Raw genomic sequence first — 17,892 nt, 5'->3', positions numbered from 1 at the left:
CCTGAGAGGAGAGCTGGTGAAGGCAACTACATCAGTAAACCTGTCTATTGCTTAGCTGTAGCAGTGGTGGAGGCTCCAAATAAAGGACGTCTGGGCACTCAGGCAATGAGGATTTAGGTTTCTTCAAAACCACAGCAGTCTACTCCCTAAGCAATTTTCTTTGTGGTTATTTTATTAATTTATTTCATCCTTTCTGGACAGAACAGTACTTACACTAGGTAATACAACTATCATTTTGTGAACAGTACACAGCTTGTTTAAAGATTTTATTATGATGAAGGAAAAAAAATGACTCATCCTTTCATATTAAGGGAAGAAATCATGAAGGTGTTGTGCTGAGAAGAGTAGAAAATAAAATCAGCTCAACATTAATTTTCAAGGTTTCCATGCCAACACAAATCAAATGCAATTTGCATCCAGAATCCACAGCAAAAGCTGACGGTTAATCTTCAGGGATGATGTGTATCAGAAGCTGTGTTAAAGACAGGCCCACAGACCTCTTCTTACACAACTCAGTTTTGATATTTTATCACACAGGAGCTCCCACTTGTCAGAGAACAGGAAATACAGCTGAGTAACACATGAAGAAGGAACATGGCAAGGATTTTTCTGTTCTTTTTAAATGGACAATCTTAAAGCTCACTTGAATGATGTAAGTGATGTTGATTAATGTAACCACCTAACAAATGGAATAGAATTTCAAGAGGTTAGTATCATGTCATAACAGTAGGTATTTATGCAGCTTTATTTTTTAAGACTGTGAAGAAAAAAAGCAACAAAACGAGAACACTAGAAGTATATATTTTGCCATAGGCTATGTAAATACAAAAAATACATACATAATTTTAAAGATTCTTTCCTAGTGTCACACCATTACTAATTCCTCTTGTGATGACTTAGCTAGGAAAGGACTGCATGTGAAAAGGAACTCACGACATCTGGCCTCCAACTTATGTTTGCATAAAAATGGTAATTGTTTAGAAACAAATGCAATTACTTCTTCAAAAGAAATTTGTATTTGGCACTGAAGAAATTGATACTGTTCTAAAAATGGTCATTTTTACTTATGTTAGTTACTCTAGCTATGTTCACCACGTAAGTGTATAAAAGCAATAAAACCGTATTCATAAGAAATGCATAGTATTTTTGTGCACAGCTGCTGATTTATATAAGTGGACTTCATTCTGCTAGGCAACATGATTAATATACCAGAAAAGAAAGTAAAAAGTAGGTCAGTGATGTAGGACAATGGTTCTTCAACTTAGCTCCCCTCCCTGCCTCCAACTTGAAACATTACGTACATTCCTCAAGTTCTGGAGCACTAAACAACACTGAAAAAAGACACAGAAGGCAAGAATTATTAGACATTATCCATCCTTGATCTTTACACAAAATTCCCATGGCATCTATAGAAATTCCACAGCTGCACAAAATAGAACCAGGTCTATGGCAAACTAACCTTCTGGGATTTGCTCTTCAATAAATATCACAAGCATAAGAGAGACAGTAAATGTTAATGTTTTATTTGTTTTGAACATATAAAGGTTATAACTCTCAAACAATTCTTTTAGAGCCATCTTGTGGGGAAAATATGCAATTTAAAGCCACACATATATTGTAATTAGTTTTCTACCAAAAAGATCAGTGCTCAGTATGACATCCCCTTTTTCTTTTAAAAAAATAAAAGTCTCAGTCACAATGTAAACTTTATATAATATCGTTTAAACCACTGGAGCATAAAAGAAGTGCCTTTATGAGCAATCATGTTTTAAATGGTTTGAGATAGAAAATATACTCTATATCAATAAGTTACAGACACGATTTTGCTGAAGTATGCTTTCAGATCAAACTCCATTCAGTCTCCACTCAGATGTAGACTACAAAAATAAACACAAACTTAGAGAAGCTGAGGTCTGTTTCAAAGCTTGCTTTGTTAAATGATCGATGGAATTACTAAATCTAACCAAAACAAGGTAGAACAAAAATCAAAAACAAAAACAAACATAACCATCTAAATATAATAGTAGATTCAGCACTCAAAGTTGAAAAGCTTTTGTTCTTTAAATCCTTAGCACTGCCAAAATACTTAAATTTATGGTAATCTTAATGATTTTATGTCAGTTGTTTGTAAAGATCTCATTAAATGGCAGGCTTCTATATGTGTAAGTGGTACAGGGCTTGGCATTTAATTGCAGGGCAATCACAAATTGTCGTGCAAGCTTCAGCAAACTAAAGCAATCAAATATCAGAAGTTGTTTGATCTACGCGTCTTGTTTACTAAGTAAAGCATTTATATTTTATCCTAATGAACAAATTCGCACATGTATTCCAGGCAGCTTAGTCCTCTCTAATTTATGTCCTATTAAAATATTTCATTTACATAGAACATGAAAGCATATCACAATACATTTATCCAACATGTATTTATCTTCTACTAATACAAAAGTAAAACAGTATCACAGCATATTTCAACAAAGTGCACAATCAAGAAGTTTCACAGAAGTATGCACTTTCTTTTGAGCTGTTACAATCAGTGTATAGGATAACAGGCACCTCTCTTAATTTTTGTTTTCTTAAATTAAGTACTGAAGTCTGACAACAAAAGGGTCCTATGGTACCGTAAGCCTCTGACAGCTGTGACTGAACAGAACATAGTGGCACCCAGAAACATAACCAGACAATTTTTGCTAAGGCAAGCACAAGTATTTCAATTTTAAATTTTACACCTCTGCCAAAGTTAGTGTGAAAGAATGTGTATGTGTGCGCTTGAGCTTTCCACAATCCTTAAAGACAGCAAGGACATTTACTTCTTCCACATGCTCTTTAAACTTTGGAAAGGAGGCCTGACTCGGGGGCACTTGCCTTAATGAGATTTTGGATTTCTTTGAATTTTGGGTGCTCTTTATCAGCTACCAGCTGCAGCAGAATAGCTTCACTAGTAGTAACTATGATTCCAGTACGAGCAAGACGCTGAAACAGAAAAGAAGAGAGGGAAAAAAAAATGTAAGAACCTGGAAGCATGAAGGAGTATACACTGGGTGAAAGAGATAGATGTTATTTTTAAATACCATTAACAAAGGTACCGCTGGCTGAATCCTAGAACTCCCTAACAATGCCATTTATAACACTGGAACAGATATTGACTATTGTTAGACTTGGGAAAAATGCTGTACTGGGTTACAGATAAGGCTTCCAAGTTGGACGGGATTTTTTCCCCAAGATTTAAAACTCTCTCTTCTATTAACATCCCCATCCCTTTTGCACTTGAGCAGATAGCTTCCTTAACTCTCACACAGACTTGAAAGACTTAGGAGAAAAGAACCGGGAAAGCAGAAAATATCTAAATCCAAGCAAAAAAAATTAAGCAACAAATATAATTGTAGCAGTTTTTCTTTCTGATCTTGTTACATGCTAGTATTTTGGTCTTCGGGCTACACAGCACACTCACACTAACAACCCCCAGAGACAGAGAGAAAAGCTTTTCAAAAGAATATATACATCAGACTGGTACAAAAGTAGTTGGTTTTAATTGACATCTTATTACAGCTTACTAACTCCCAAGTTAATTCTGAAAGAGTACAGAACAAAAAGCACAGCTGCATAAAATGCAGAACTGAAAGAAGTCTGCTAGATCTTTAGTGCGTGCTAAACAGAGCAATTCTTTGTGCAGTCCAAGCCGTATGACATACTACAAAGTTTTTATACTTTTAAGACTGTGCTTGTTGCCTGTATAGCAGTTTTCTGTAAGTAAAGGCTGCCCACCTTTACTTAAGGTGGGTACCCACATTAAGTCTCCCAGCAATAGAACATATGCTTTGGCAGTAAAACCCCTTCTGGATCCATCTTTCTGTCAATCATACTCTTCCCAACTCTATGCGCCATCAAATCTAATGCACCTACAAGGTCCTGAATTAATCAAGAGGGGTTAAAAGGTAAAAAATATTTTCAGTCTGGTTTCTACTATAATTATGAAAGAGGCGCTCCAAATTTTTTAAAGAAGATATAGATCATTGCAATTCAGTTGTTTTTACTATAAGTAATCAATGAGAAAAATTACCAATTTAGGGGATCAGTAAAGCATGACTGATCTTCAAGGAAAGAAAATGCTTTCTTAAATTGCTGACTTCCAGAAAAAAGAAACAAACGCACATTCATCTACACCAAAAGAATAAATTAGAACAGATGAGGAAGAGCAAAGAGTCAGCTGTCTTAATCCAAGACCAAATGGTGACACAAGGCTTTAGCAGCACACAGGGCAGAGATCAAGAACGGCCACAACCTTGACCAGCTGGGATGAATTATTTTAGCAAGTTCTCATGAAAAGACAACCCAAGGTTCACTAATTTAAAGACTCTGACGAGCAACAGTCAGCTGCACATTAAGACTAAAGCAGGATTACTCAATGATTTGGTATTTTACCAACTTTCTGAAGAAGCACAAATCCATAGTCAGTCAGAATCACTGACATTCTCCCTGTCTGTGTCTCCTTTCTCCTGGTCTCCTGCTTCTAAATGTACCCAGATTTTGTTTATTCTATCCCACAGCCCCTAGTTCTACAGTACGAAGAAAACAGAATTGGCAGAAACACACAGGGAGAAGGATTCCCCAGATCATACTGCAGTGATGACCGCTTCATGGCCCACAGCAAAACATTTTTCTTCATAAAAAATTTTTGAAAGAACTTACTAAAAATTTCCTTAGTACTCATCAGTTTTCTTGAATTACAGTTTTTGCAAGTTTTGCAGTTTTGAGATGATCAATGCCTTTTTGACTGGAAAGAAGAGCTAAGCTAACTGCTGAGTAATTCAGTCTCTGTTGCACTGAATCAAATTCAATGCTAGCAAACACAGCGTAAGCGATAAACAAATGTACAAAGACACATAAAATATGGCAAACAGGTTCCAGTGTCAGTTTTGTTTGCTTCATCTACTACTGCTATCATCACAATACAGCATTCACTTAGGAACTCCCTGATTTCAGTCATTCTTACAATGTGTGTCATTATGAAGTATTTGACAGATGACATTTAAGCTTCTGCTTAATTCAAGTTTATGAGACACAGGAGAAATTACAACTCTTCTTCAACTCTATAAAAAGGAGCATAAAAATGTAGTTATTGCTAGCTTCAATTTCTGAATAAACATAAACATAAGGGTCCAGTGAAAAACCTGCAGTGTTTAATGTTCATATCAGTTTTTGACCTTCAGCAATGATGCCTGTAGGGAAGTTAGAGCACATCACAGAAGCACCATTTGCACAAATTTACTACCACATAGTTGTACCTGCTTTTAAACTATCTTGTTAGATTTATCTCCACTTTCTCAACATATATGTTAAACAACTAAATCTCTGACTAAGCCCCATGAAGGGGGAAAGAAAGTCCTTACTATAATCACAGTCCTGAGATTAAGCTTTAATTTGCACTGATGAAGAAGAACAGAGGGAGGGACAGACAAGAATGAGTTTTGAACAGAAACACTTATTATACTCCATTTCATGGATTTTCAACAGCAGAACAAATACTGTTTGGAACAACAAAAACAAAAGCCCTGTGGTACTTTTATTCTGCTGTAATGATAATATTCCTTAACAAAATGTCAAGAAATGCAAATGATTATACAGAGAAACCCATACTTTATGAAACAGTTGCTTTTCTAATCCCAGTATCCCAAAATGGGTTCTACATATTACATCAAAATTTATACACACACACACAAAATCCATCTCTACTGTGGAACTGTTCTGAAAATCAGAGCCTCTTCCTCTTTTTAGGCCTACATCTGATTACAGCCAACTGCCCTGATAAATTCCTTGCCAGCAAACAACAAATACAGAAATACATACAAGCCCAAGGGGTAAAAATCCTTAATTAAGAAACATTACCTCAAGAGCAAACATTCTGTCCATCATACTTCTTGATGAGGTGGCATCAGCTACAATGTGAACTTCCAGACCTCTGCCAATTAATTCCAATGCTGTTTGCTGGATGCAGACATGAGTCTATAAGAGAAGAGAAAAAAAAAAAAAAAAAGCCAAAAAGAAAAAAAGAAAAAAAAAGACAAATAAATCACTACTACATCATGCACTATATTACCTGTATGGTGCCAAATTAAATTACATAATTAATCAGGGTTCAAATAAGTATTTTTCTGTGCATTACATTACTGGAGAACTGGGTTTTAAAATGTGTTTTTTAAAATGCCAAATAAGTTAAGCTTAAAAACATCTGTTTTCAAATTTTATGAGATAATATCATAGAGAAAAAGAACTACTCATTTCATAGAAAATATATGAGTTCTACAGTCTAAGTGAAATAAATGGACCTTTTTTAATTACAGAAAGCAATGCTACAACTATCGCAGGCCAACAGATAATGGCACAGAACAGTACAAGAATGGCAAGGCACATACTTCTACTCCAAACAGGACAACACTGCGGACTCCAGGAATCTCTGCTAATGCAGCTTCAACTTCTGGCAAAACCATTGAAAATTTTGTTTTGGGAAGCACAAGTTTAGCTCCTGTTAAATCAATTTCTTGTACAGTGCTGCCAAGGCCTTTGGGATACTGTTCAGTTACAATGACTGGAATTCCTAAGAGTCGCGCACCTTGGAGCTGTAAGGGGGATGGAAAGGGACAAAAAGAAATTATTAAAGAATGACAAGAGCAAAGAAACAGTTATTATTTGAAACTGAATAATCTGTAAGCTAGCTATACATAGCAATTTAAATATGTCATCAAAACTTACTACAATAGAAGACAACCAACATACCAGCCGTTGACCTACGCTGATGATATCACCGAAGTATTTGATGGCAGGACGGAATCTCTCTTGCATATCACAGCAGAAAAACACAGTGCTTGATGGTGTCAGGTTGCCTAAAGTAGTCATCTGAAAAAGAAAATAATGCTATTAATGCTAGCGAGGACCTTTTTGAAGAAGCAGCAGAATAAGAAGTCTGGAAAGCTTTATTCATGGCATCTCCCAGGTGTCCTAGAACACCAGCAGGCCTTGTAGCACAAAGTGCCCACGCACTCTTGATGTAGTTTTTGTTTGCTGTAACTGAACCATTATGGCCTTGCAAGAACCATTTTCCCTGAGCAGGGTTCCATAAAACCTGGCCTCATGCTCTTGTGAAGCTTCTGTGCATTGACTCGAGCACTGCTGGGACTAGCTGACAGGCCTTAGTGGAGCCTTCCCTTCACTCAAGCACTATGTGACTTGGTCCTCAGCTCTTGCAGAGCCTCTTTCCCTAGCTCAGAGTACTGCTGTGCCTGCACATTTGGTCCTGAGGGGGAATTTTCTCTCTATCACCATCACTCCTCATGCAATGACTTTGCAAAGCCTCCTTTCCCTGACCCATGCATCATGACACTTGGCCCTTTGCTCCTGCAGTGTTAATAAGCCCTGACTCAAGCCCCATTGGTCCTGCCTTAGCCTTTGAGGGCTTCTTTCCCCTCAACTCAAAGAGTCTGGCCATGGGAACCTCTTTCCTCTGTTTCAAGGGATTCTTGAACATCTGTTCCTCAGATAGTGCAAGGCCTTGCACCTTGGTCTAAAAGCCACAGAGGGGATGTGTGCTCTTGTAGGGCTTCTAGGCCCTAATTCAGGTGTCCTAGAATACCATGGAACCTTGCCTACTGTCCAGGCAGCACCTCTTGTCACAGCAGGGGCATGAAGGCCTTTCAGGACACCTTATCTCACAGCAGGAGAGGAAATCTGTGTGTGGCACTCTCCATGGGCAGCTGGCAGGGTTTCCTCCTTGAGGGACTCCCACCCCTCTCCAGGTCAAGGAATTACAGCCACTCTGCTTTTTCCAATGTAGCACCTGCTGCAACAACATCAGTGAGAGACAGTAGCTAGCCTAGAGACCTAGGCTCTCAATCAGAGGCTGCAGGTCCAGGGCTTCCATGGGTGGCCTCCAAACCCACACATGGGCAAACCTCTTCAGCCAGGATCTAGCTATTCTCCATCTCCTGCTGCCCTGGCTGCATCAGGAGCTGGAGCAGATATTGAGGAACTCCTGCCCACAGCTGGAACTCTCCCTCAGCTCTCAAGGGATCCAACACAGAAAAGATCCCCATAACCTCAACTATTGACCTCCATGGAGGTCCCAGCTGTACCCCATAATCCCTGTTCCTGTGCTTGGGCAGAGGGGGAAACAAACAAACAAACAAAAAATGCTGGTTACTCTTTAAGGATGCCTTTCTGAGAGTGCAAGAGCTCTCCATCCTGCAGAACAAGTAAGCAGGCAGGGGAGGCATGAAACTGGCATGGCTTGGCAAGGACACGCTGGTCAAACTGAGGCACAAGAAGGTCCCTGGGGGGTGTTCAAGGCCAGGTTGGATGGGGCCCTGGGCAGCCTGTTCTAATATTAAATACGGAGGTTGGCAGCCCTGCTTGAAGCAGGGGGGTTGGTTGGAGCTTGATGATCCTTGAGGTCCCTTCCAAACCAAGCCATTCTATGATTCTTCCAGATAGGGTCCAGAGATAGGCCACAAGAATGATCCAAGGGCTGGAGCACCTCCCCTCTGAAGACAGGCTGAACAAGCACAGCTTGTTCTCAGAAGAGAGAAAGCTGAGAGGAGATCCCATTGCAGACTTCCATTACTTACAGCAAGCTTATAAACAGAAGGAAAATCAACTTTTCTTAAGAGTGTATAGTGATAGGACAAGGGAAAATTGTCTGGGGAAGAGAGTAAGCTGAGAGGATACCTTACTGCTCTCTTAGAGAAAGTGACTCCATTGAGAGCAGGTTTGGTCTCTTCTCTCTGGTGACAGGACAAGGGAAAATGGCTTCAAGTTTCATCAGGGGAGGTTTAATTTGGATATCAAGAAGAACTTCCTTATAGAAAGGGTTGTTAAGCACTGGAACAGGCTCCCTGGGGAGGTGGCTGAGTCACCATCACTGAACATGTTTAAAAACCATCCGGCAGTGGTGCTCAGAGACATGATTTAGCAGTGAGTTGTTAGAGTTAGGGTAGCATGGTTAGGTTGTGGTTGACTTGATCTTGAAGGTCTTTTCCAACCTGAGCAATTCTATCATTGTATGATTCTAAACTAAAGGAGGGGAGATATAGATTACATGTCAAGGTGAAGGTTTGTTTGTTTTTTTAAAATAAAGAGCAGTGGGGTGCTGGAACAAGTTGCCCACAGAGGTTGTAGATGGCCCAACCCTGGAAATATTCAAAGTCAAGTTGGATAGAGCTCTGAGCATTCTGACCTAGTACTCGATCTAGTGGTTGGCAAACCTGTAGGGGGTGGAGGGGTTGGAACTTCATGATCCCTGGGATCCTTTCCAACACAAACCATTCTATGATACTTTGAGTCAAAGCAGAAGGAGAAAAGTGGTTCCAGCCTGATTTTAATATACTTCTAAAATTAATGTAAGTGATACTGAGCAGTACAGTATAGGTACAAACAGGTAATCAGGATTTTATTTCATGGGAGACAAGCCAGTCTAAATGCACATGGAAAATTCTAAGCTCTGAAAAGGGATGTATGAACACAGTGCTTAAAGTGTTGGGAAAAAAAAAAACAAACAAAAAACCCTATCAACAACAGGAGTACATTCCTAGAATTCATTTTTATCTCTCCATCTCTTAGAGCTGACACAAAAACTGGATAAATTAAAGATTAAAAAAAAAGACTTCCACTTTATACATGCTTTAAATAGCACACATACACATAGTTGCATCACACAGTCAATTTCTTTTGTCTACAAGATCTTCTAGCAGAAAGTTGATGAAAGACAAAAGGCTAAAACGAAAGCAGAGAAGGTTGACAGTATTACTGCCAGAAAATGCACTGAATAAATATTAATGGCAAAAATAATATCCTAGACTTTCCCTTGAGCAGGAATCAGAGTCCAAAGGAAGTGGGATTTTTAAAAATATTAATAAAAAAAAATCACAGAATTAAAGACCACATTTTCACACAGTTTAAAAGAGAGCTTTTTATTTGTATGAAATTACTTGCATTGCCTGCAGAAGCAAGAGATAAGGCTCCAGCTAAAGACTACATTTAAAAATTAAAAAAAAAAAAAGCAACTACATACTACTCTTAATTACAAGACAACCCAAGAGAAATTACATCCATTCAGGAGCTTTTCAGAAGACTTAAATCAAATTGAATGAGTGCTCCTGGCAAGTACCCATTAATTTTATACACTTCACTTTCTGCAATGTGAGATTCAGACATTTTAAGCTAAAATAAAATTACAAAACTGGTAAAACACTATATTCCGAAAGAAAAGAGAATCAGGAATCCTTAAATATTACTCCAAAATCTTTCACCAATTTGTCTTACATTCCTTAAGCAAATCAATTTGATCTCAAAGACCACAAAACTACAAAGGAAGCCATGCTCACTCACATGAAATGGCTTGTTTAAACTGCTGTGAAAATTTTTATGTAATAAATATGTAAATATTTATGAAATGTAAAAAGTAAATTCCCACACCTCACAGTTTGCGTGCCAACTGCTCTCAAAGCATCAAACACCCATAATAAAGGGAGAGCAGAGCAACACAAACACATTACTTCAGATGGTGGAATCTCCATTCTTTGATGTTTTGAGCAGGCAGGAAGGCAAAACAACAGCCAACTTGACTTTGCATGTGTGTTAGGTAAAGCAGCCTCTAGGCACCTCTACTAAATTATTCACAGTGAAGAACCTCTTTAGAACCTCTACACAGTGAGGCACCATTGCTCTCAGAAGAGGAACAAACATGAGCCAACAAGAAAAGCCAACAAGAAGTTGATGAGTCTACCCTTACAGAAGGATCAAGTACAACAAAATATTGTTCATCAATAGGTATTCCATTTGGTGTATTTTAAATAACAGTGACACGATTTACAGAGTTCCTATACATTCCACCCCACAGCTCTGCTATTTTTACTTTGCAACATTTTCCTCACCCACAACTCCTTTGTAAGATCATTATTTCAAATTCTGTCCACAGCAGATTGGAAAAGCAAGAGTACTGCCTTCCTCTTTAATACATACAGCTATGCACAGCCACTACTACCATACCTCACTTCAGTCAGCCAACACTGCCTTAACAGTACCACTTCATCACACTGCTACTCAGCACTAGGAAGTCTTCAGAGAAAACCTGTCAATTCACAGGCCCTGCAGGCTCCATTCAACTAATTTCCAGTATGCTATTTGCTCTTTCCATGACTGACAATATTTAAGACTCCAGAGATCCCATTTAACCTCAAAATCATTACTTGAGCTCTCCCTCATCTTTTATTTGTGTAGCTGATTGTTTCTACTTTAGTGCAACACATTCTTGATTCCATTTTCAACTGCACCATGTTATACTTATCCAACTTTTCACGAAAATCTGTATTTGTATTTTCAACAGCTTCCCCCAGCTTGAAATCTACTGTAAGAATAGCATTTGTCCAAAGTATGACTTAATATTTTCAAACATAGGACTCAGAATAGACCCTACAGCACTCAATTCATTATTTGTCCTATTTGACAGCAAAGCACTGAAAAAAAACAAGTCCCTTTCCAGACAGCATTCATTTTAGACTTCCATTGAATCCCATGTTTTTACAGCAAATACCACAAGCAGCAGGTCTTCTATCTACTTTCTTTTATTATCAAGTTGGTTTTATGCAACAGTTTCTGTACTTCAGTTTAATACCATGGAACATGGAAGAACCCAGAAGCAGATGATGATTCCAAAATCAATACCTGCTTGTTTTCCTCAGAACAGGAGATTTGAAAAGACAAGAGAATGGCAAAAATTAGGCATTCTCTGTCAAAATCCACCCCAAGTAAAATATCTCCTAATGCCTCTAAGCAGTCTTTTTTGTTTGTTTGGGGTTTTTTGGGGGGGAAGGGAGTGGAAGGAAGGGAACATAAAGAGAGGCATGCAAGCTCTTGCATTTGTTTCATTTCATTTCTCTTGCCTTTGTTTCATTTCATTTCTCATATCAGGGCCTTCTTCTTTCCGGCTGGAAATTATCCATCTCAAAATAAGAATTAGTATGTCAGATGGTAACATAACCTGATGCAGTTCTTTTACCCAGCTAGAGAAGTCATCCCTAGGACCATATCCAGAACAGGATTTAAAGGTATGCTGCCAGAGGTTACACACAGCTTTAAATCCTACTCCAGAAAAGGGACGGGTGTTTTTATCTATTTATAAATATAATATAAATATTCATATACAGATGATAGATATTCATATATATCATATTTATCTATTTCATCTCTGCAGATGATTATTAGTTATATGAAGTGTATATGTGAAGACTATGATGAAGGATTGCAATTACAGAATCAACTTCACAAAAGTATTAACATATACTGGCTCTTTTTCTATACTTTCCCTAACTGAACTTAAGGGAACCATTACACATTAAAAAATGCAATTTTCCCCTAGCACAGGTAATGAATGAGAATTGAAACAGAGAGTCCCACGTGACAACACTTACAAATCTCTTGCCAAGGTTGCCCACTACTACAGCAGAATGGTGGACCCTGCAGCCACAGCATTTCAAAAACTACCTTAAAATACAACAGTGAAATGAATCTCACCTACTTTAAAAGGAAAAGGTTCAGCTTTACTTTGCCTTTCCTCTTTCAAAGTGAAAACAAACTGAAGAAATTCACTTTAACGTAGTTCAATGGAAAAACTGGCTGTATGTATTCATGTCAGGAAGACATTTATTTATGTTACACTAGGCTGAACCACAGCATTTGATATGCAATACAGTGCCTTAAAGTACAGATCTGCACACCACATTCATACAATTAAGGCAGTATGAAATTCTTCAACAAAATCTGCCATGACCAAAGTGCTTGCCGTGGATTACGAATACACAAGCAGTTTCAACTAGAAGAATCCTATCTCACAATTTTTCACCTAAGTTTCAAAGTGCTCCTTCCCTCTTCTTCCTTCCCCACATCCTCCAATTTAGAAATACTGTATTTAACTTTAGCAGTACCAAAATTTAAAGCTGTACCTTTACCTAATTTCCCTCATCACACCCACAGACCACAACCTGTTCTCTGACCAAGCTCTTCCTGGCCCTGAGAAAATGGACTCAAGCTTCAGATTTACGGTTACTTCCCATCCAGGAGCATTTAAATATTAGATGTGTGCAAAATAAATAAATAAAGGATAAATTTTGATAAAAATACTTTTCTTTATGCATCAGTAACAATGAAATACCATTCTCCTAGCAGACTTTCCAGACAAGAAAGATACTCAAGTCACCAGCACATGTTTCAAAAGAGCCTGAAGTGGAGGTGCTTTACACAATTATTTCAATAATAATCTTACCCATTTACACTGAACACAAGTATTACTGACTGGAAGTCACCTTGATGTTCTGACAGCAATAGATATAATAGGAGTATATCTGAAAGCTGCCTGAACTCCTCTATCACCTGGTCATAATGAGTATCACTGTTTTCTCTTCTGGTATCTCTGGTTTCTCTTTACTTCTCCTCTTCTCTTAAAAAGGTTAGAACTTTTACAGCAAGGTTCCTCCACCCTGGGCATAAATATCTCTCTATTAGATGCTTTATAACATTCAGATTCTCTTTCACTGACCTCTCCATTTCTAAGCAAATACCCTCCGTACCAGCTGGCAGAGGTGAAAGAAAAAGTCCCTCAACATTGCAAGCATACAACTGAGAAGCTTCAGGATAAGTAATCAAGTTGAAAAGCTGGCTTTTTGTAACCTCCTCTGCAACACTGGATGGAAACTGGAAGTTCAAGAGCACATGCCAGTAAAATAGAACAAACATACCGATAGGCCCACAGCACAAAGGCACAAATGAAACTGGAGAAAAAACATCAGTAAAAAATGTCCCCATACGGATCAAGCCTTGAACCGAACTGCACAAGGGTGGCTCTCAGAGAAGAGCATATGTTAATTTCTCAGCAAGATTATTCTCTCCCTCAACTGCAGAGGCAGGAAATTGAAATAGGCCAGTCAGGCATCATTCAGTGGTGGTATTTCTTGAGATAATGCACAAGGATGTCTTTCCACAAGAAAAAATAATCTTTCCAGATAAGGGCACAACCACCATAGGGCTTAAAAAATAAAATAAAACAACCTGCATTCACAACTAAGCACATACATCTATTTATAAACATTCAAGTTAAAATAATGAAATTAATGTCTAGAAATGTGGATTTTTGAATCTTAATTTTGAAACAAATATATTTCTAATGGTGCAAGTCACAGCACATCAGTAATCAAACAATGTCCTCCTCAAAAGACACGTTCAAAATGGTACTTTGACCCACTGTGTAACATGCAGGTCTGACAAACCCATGTCACACGTCACTGCTGAAAAAACATCAGGAAAAAAAAAAATAGCAAATAATAGCAGTGATGTATGAACAATGTAAGGAAAGAAATCATAACCTCATTTCTCCATCTTGCGCATCACGGAGAACATAAAGGTCTTAAAAAGCACAGCTCTGTGTATCAGACTGAGTGCTTCCTCAAAAGAGCTGTCTCCAGGCACCTGCTGGGGGCTTAGGGCGAGCCGACTGACACTGCTTATGTCTCCATCTCATTCCCAGCTGCTGAAGCACATCAAGGAAACAACACTGAACTAACGCCTTTCTCATATCAACAGTTGCTACTGTCACAGAATTGTAACAGCATCAGTGAAAACAGTTAATCAATTAGACAATGTGTTTACACGGTGGTTCATCTTGGATTCAGTTAAAGCTACCTAGTTGCTGCACTCAGACAATGATATATTCCTGCATGTCCCAGTACTGACCTTTTACACTGAGATTTTTACAGTGACCTTTTACATACAGCTATGAATGCTCAGGCTGCATTAACAGCTTCAATACAGCCAGACACCTGCAAGAAGGTCTCTGCAAAGTGACAGTCTCTACACAGAAGAAACAGAACTATGACCCTGCAGTACTGTTACAGCCTGAGATTACGCATGTTCTGTTTTTAAAATCCTTGCTTGACTTAACACTGCCCATACCATTCTTTGTGCAAGTTGGAGATGATCTGTGGCTGTTTCCTTGGCTGGAGCACCCACCCATTCTGTCTCCAACACACAAAGAAGAAAGGTTTTTAAGCTAAATACAATGAATAACGAATAAGAAGGTGAATAATCAATGACAAAATAAGTTTTTAAACGAGTTTGATTCTTACTTTCATATCCATACACAGGGTTAAAGAAAGAAAAGATGACTTCAAAGGCATCCTTGACACACAGCCCATGCAAGCAGGCCACCTTGGAAGTTTACGAGCTCAAGACGCTATGATTAAGCAGAGTTTGCAAGCACTGTGAGACGGATTGTTTCTGGAAGCAGGGAGAAAGCGAGCTGTGGCTCACTGTTTAAAATACCATTTTTTCAACTTATTAGTAATTTGAGCTTGTCAAAGAGGGAAGTTCTGAATTACATATTAAGAAGCACATTCTGAACTAAAACTGTGTTAAAAAAATAAAAATAAAATAAAGTCAAATTATTTAATGTTGAAGAAAGGAGAAAAGAAACGTTACTCCCAGTGCAACAATTACTGCATGACTGGCATGAATCTCCAGTGCGCAGGGTACGAATACGAAGTACTCAGTATGAAACACATGTACGGGATCTGTCTGGCAGGCTGCTCTCCTGGTTCGTGGTTGCAGAACTAGTGAGTTATGAACCCATAAGGGGATTCTTCAGTGAGAAGGAATACAGGAAACCCCATGGACCCGCAAGCCCCGAAATCGAGCTCTGATAGAGCCCTATTTAAGGGCAATCTTTTGGTTTCCACCTAATCGTGTTGCCACTACCTGGAGCTTGGCACACCGGCTGCCTCTTTTAAAGGAGAAGCATTTGTTATTTCAGCCACCGTACAGCTCCGCCGTTCGCTGTGTAAAACAAGTTCTCATTCACGGAATACAAAACCGGGCTATCAAACCCGCGCGGCGCAGCGTGCCCGCCCGCCTCCCCGCTCAATAACACAAAACTTTCCGCAAAGAAGAACGCCAGCAGTGCCGGCTGCGCTACCGTCGGGGAGCGGCTCTCTCGGCCCCGCCGCGCCCCGGGGGCTGCGGCTGTCGGACGGAACCGGCTCCGCTTTTAGCCACTGCTCGGCGCGGTACCGACTCCACCGCCCCATCCCCGCCGCGCCGGCGGCTCCCAGCACCAGTCACCCGTGTCCGAGCGGCTGGGAGCGGGCCCGGAGGAGGCTCCATGAGCCAAGGAGGGCGGCGATGGCAGGACGGGGCCGCCCGCCCACACCTGTGGCAGCCGTCGGGGCGGGCGAGGCTCTCACCTGGATCTGCAGCGGCACCAGGCGCACCTTGCAGCGCTCGCTGACCACGAAACCCTTGGGCAGGTCGATGTACTGGCTCCACTCCTCGGCGAAGAGCTGCACCACGAACTTGCGGTGTATGTCTATCTGGTCCCCGTAGAGACTGAGGAACTTCTGGATCAGCAGCTCGTAGCCGGCGCCGTGGGGCACGGTCGATGGCCGCGCGAAGACCGAGAAGCAGAAGAGGACGGGCACGGAGCCGCCACCCGCAGGCGAGCAGCCAGCGCCCGGAGGAGCGGCTGCAGCCGCCATCTTCAGGGGCAACCAAGCCAGCTCGCTGCGGTCCGCGCCGCCGCTCCTCCTCCTGCCGCCTCCTCCCCCCGGCAGGGCGGGCGGTGCCGACGGCCCCCAATCCGGACGGCGGCTCCGCCCTTCTCACCGTGGGGCCGGGACCTGCACCGCTGCCCTCGGAGCGGGGTGGGTCGTTGCGGCCAGTAGGGTGCTTCGTTTAGGGCGGTCTGGGAGGTATCGAGTGTCCCTGCACTGCCGCTCCCCCCGACGGGGCGAGCTCGGCACTGCGGCCCCGAGCTGGGGCTGGGCCAGCTGTCCCGTCCCTCGGCGGGATGTGTTGCCAGCGCGGCCCGCAGCACAGAAGCGGGTTGAAAACGCGTCGGTGCGGTCGCAGCGCGCCTGGCACCCGGCAGCAGCCCGCACGGTGCAGGAAGCGGCCGTGAGTGTGGCACAGGGTTTCCACCTCATGCGCTCGGTCTGAGCGCCCAAGGATGTGTGTGTGCAGTTAGAGCCGCCAGCAGGGCGGTTTGAGAGGAGCGCTGCACTTCCTGACGGGCTGCCCTCTCGAGTCTCCGATGAATTCACCTTATTTTCCTCTCTCATTTTTGCCAGCGGTGCTCAGCCACGATGCGTCCATCGTTTTTCCACAGTACAGACCTGTTGCACTCGATGTGCTGGAGGAGAGGGATATGAGCAGTGTGTGTGTTACCTCACGGAAAGAAAACACTGCTAGTATACTGAGTGGGCGCTTTATATGCATTACCCAAGGCAGTGGCACCTGCATCAATGTAATGACCGTCTGCCCTGCCAGATACTGACTGTCTTATCCTCAGCGTTGCTCTTATGTTGTGCTGGTGTCAGAAACCTGCAGCTGTTGCACCAAATGCCAATTCTGCTTTCACTAGATTGTTCTAATTTTTTAGAAAATGCGTTGCTTATATAAGTTGATAAGAAGATTGCAAGCATCAGGATGCTTTCAGGACTGTGTTCACACGCTGATAACCTGAGCAGGCTCTGGAGCAGCCTGAAAGTGGTTATTTCACACACAAAAAAGCAAATCTGCAATGGCTTACGCACTTCACAGGGAGAACATGCAAACTGTACTGTGTTTGGGCAGACACTGTACAAAGTAAGACTTCAAGAGGATTCCACAGCAAATATAAAATGCACATTGATTCTTATTCTTTTGCCACCAGTGAATTCAGAAGATTTTTACAGAGTCTACATCTTTTTTTTCAAAGTAGGAAGTGTCCTTCTAGGTGCATTCAGTCAAACTGTATATGTCTCTTTAATAAATGATACTTGTATATGATGAGGATGCAGGAGAGCCAATATGTCTGGGCTCTGT

The 17,892-nt window shown here is 40.9% G+C and overlaps 1 protein-coding gene across 1 annotated transcript; it reads right to left on the bottom strand.

Annotated features, from left to right (window-relative positions):
- Positions 1-1,502: 1,502 nt before the first annotated feature.
- ISOC1 (isochorismatase domain containing 1) lies at positions 1,503-16,589 on the bottom strand. The gene is made up of 5 exons (XM_015849401.3): positions 16,275-16,589; positions 6,772-6,891; positions 6,411-6,614; positions 5,884-6,000; positions 1,503-2,970 (listed from the first exon to the last, which is right to left on the bottom strand). The coding sequence occupies exons 1-5, from the start codon at positions 16,563-16,565 to the stop codon at positions 2,824-2,826; spliced, it is 879 nt and encodes a 292-aa protein (XP_015704887.1). The 5' UTR covers positions 16,566-16,589; the 3' UTR covers positions 1,503-2,823.
- Between the last annotated feature and the right edge of the window lie 1,303 nt (positions 16,590-17,892).

The sequence above is a fragment of the Coturnix japonica genome, chromosome Z (genome assembly GCF_054131305.1).
Source record: "Coturnix japonica strain WE chromosome Z, WE-NBRP24, whole genome shotgun sequence".
NCBI classification, from domain to species: Eukaryota; Metazoa; Chordata; class Aves; order Galliformes; family Phasianidae; genus Coturnix; species Coturnix japonica.
The sequence above is the reverse complement of the archived record's forward strand: the minus strand, read 5'-3'. Positions and strand labels throughout refer to the sequence as shown.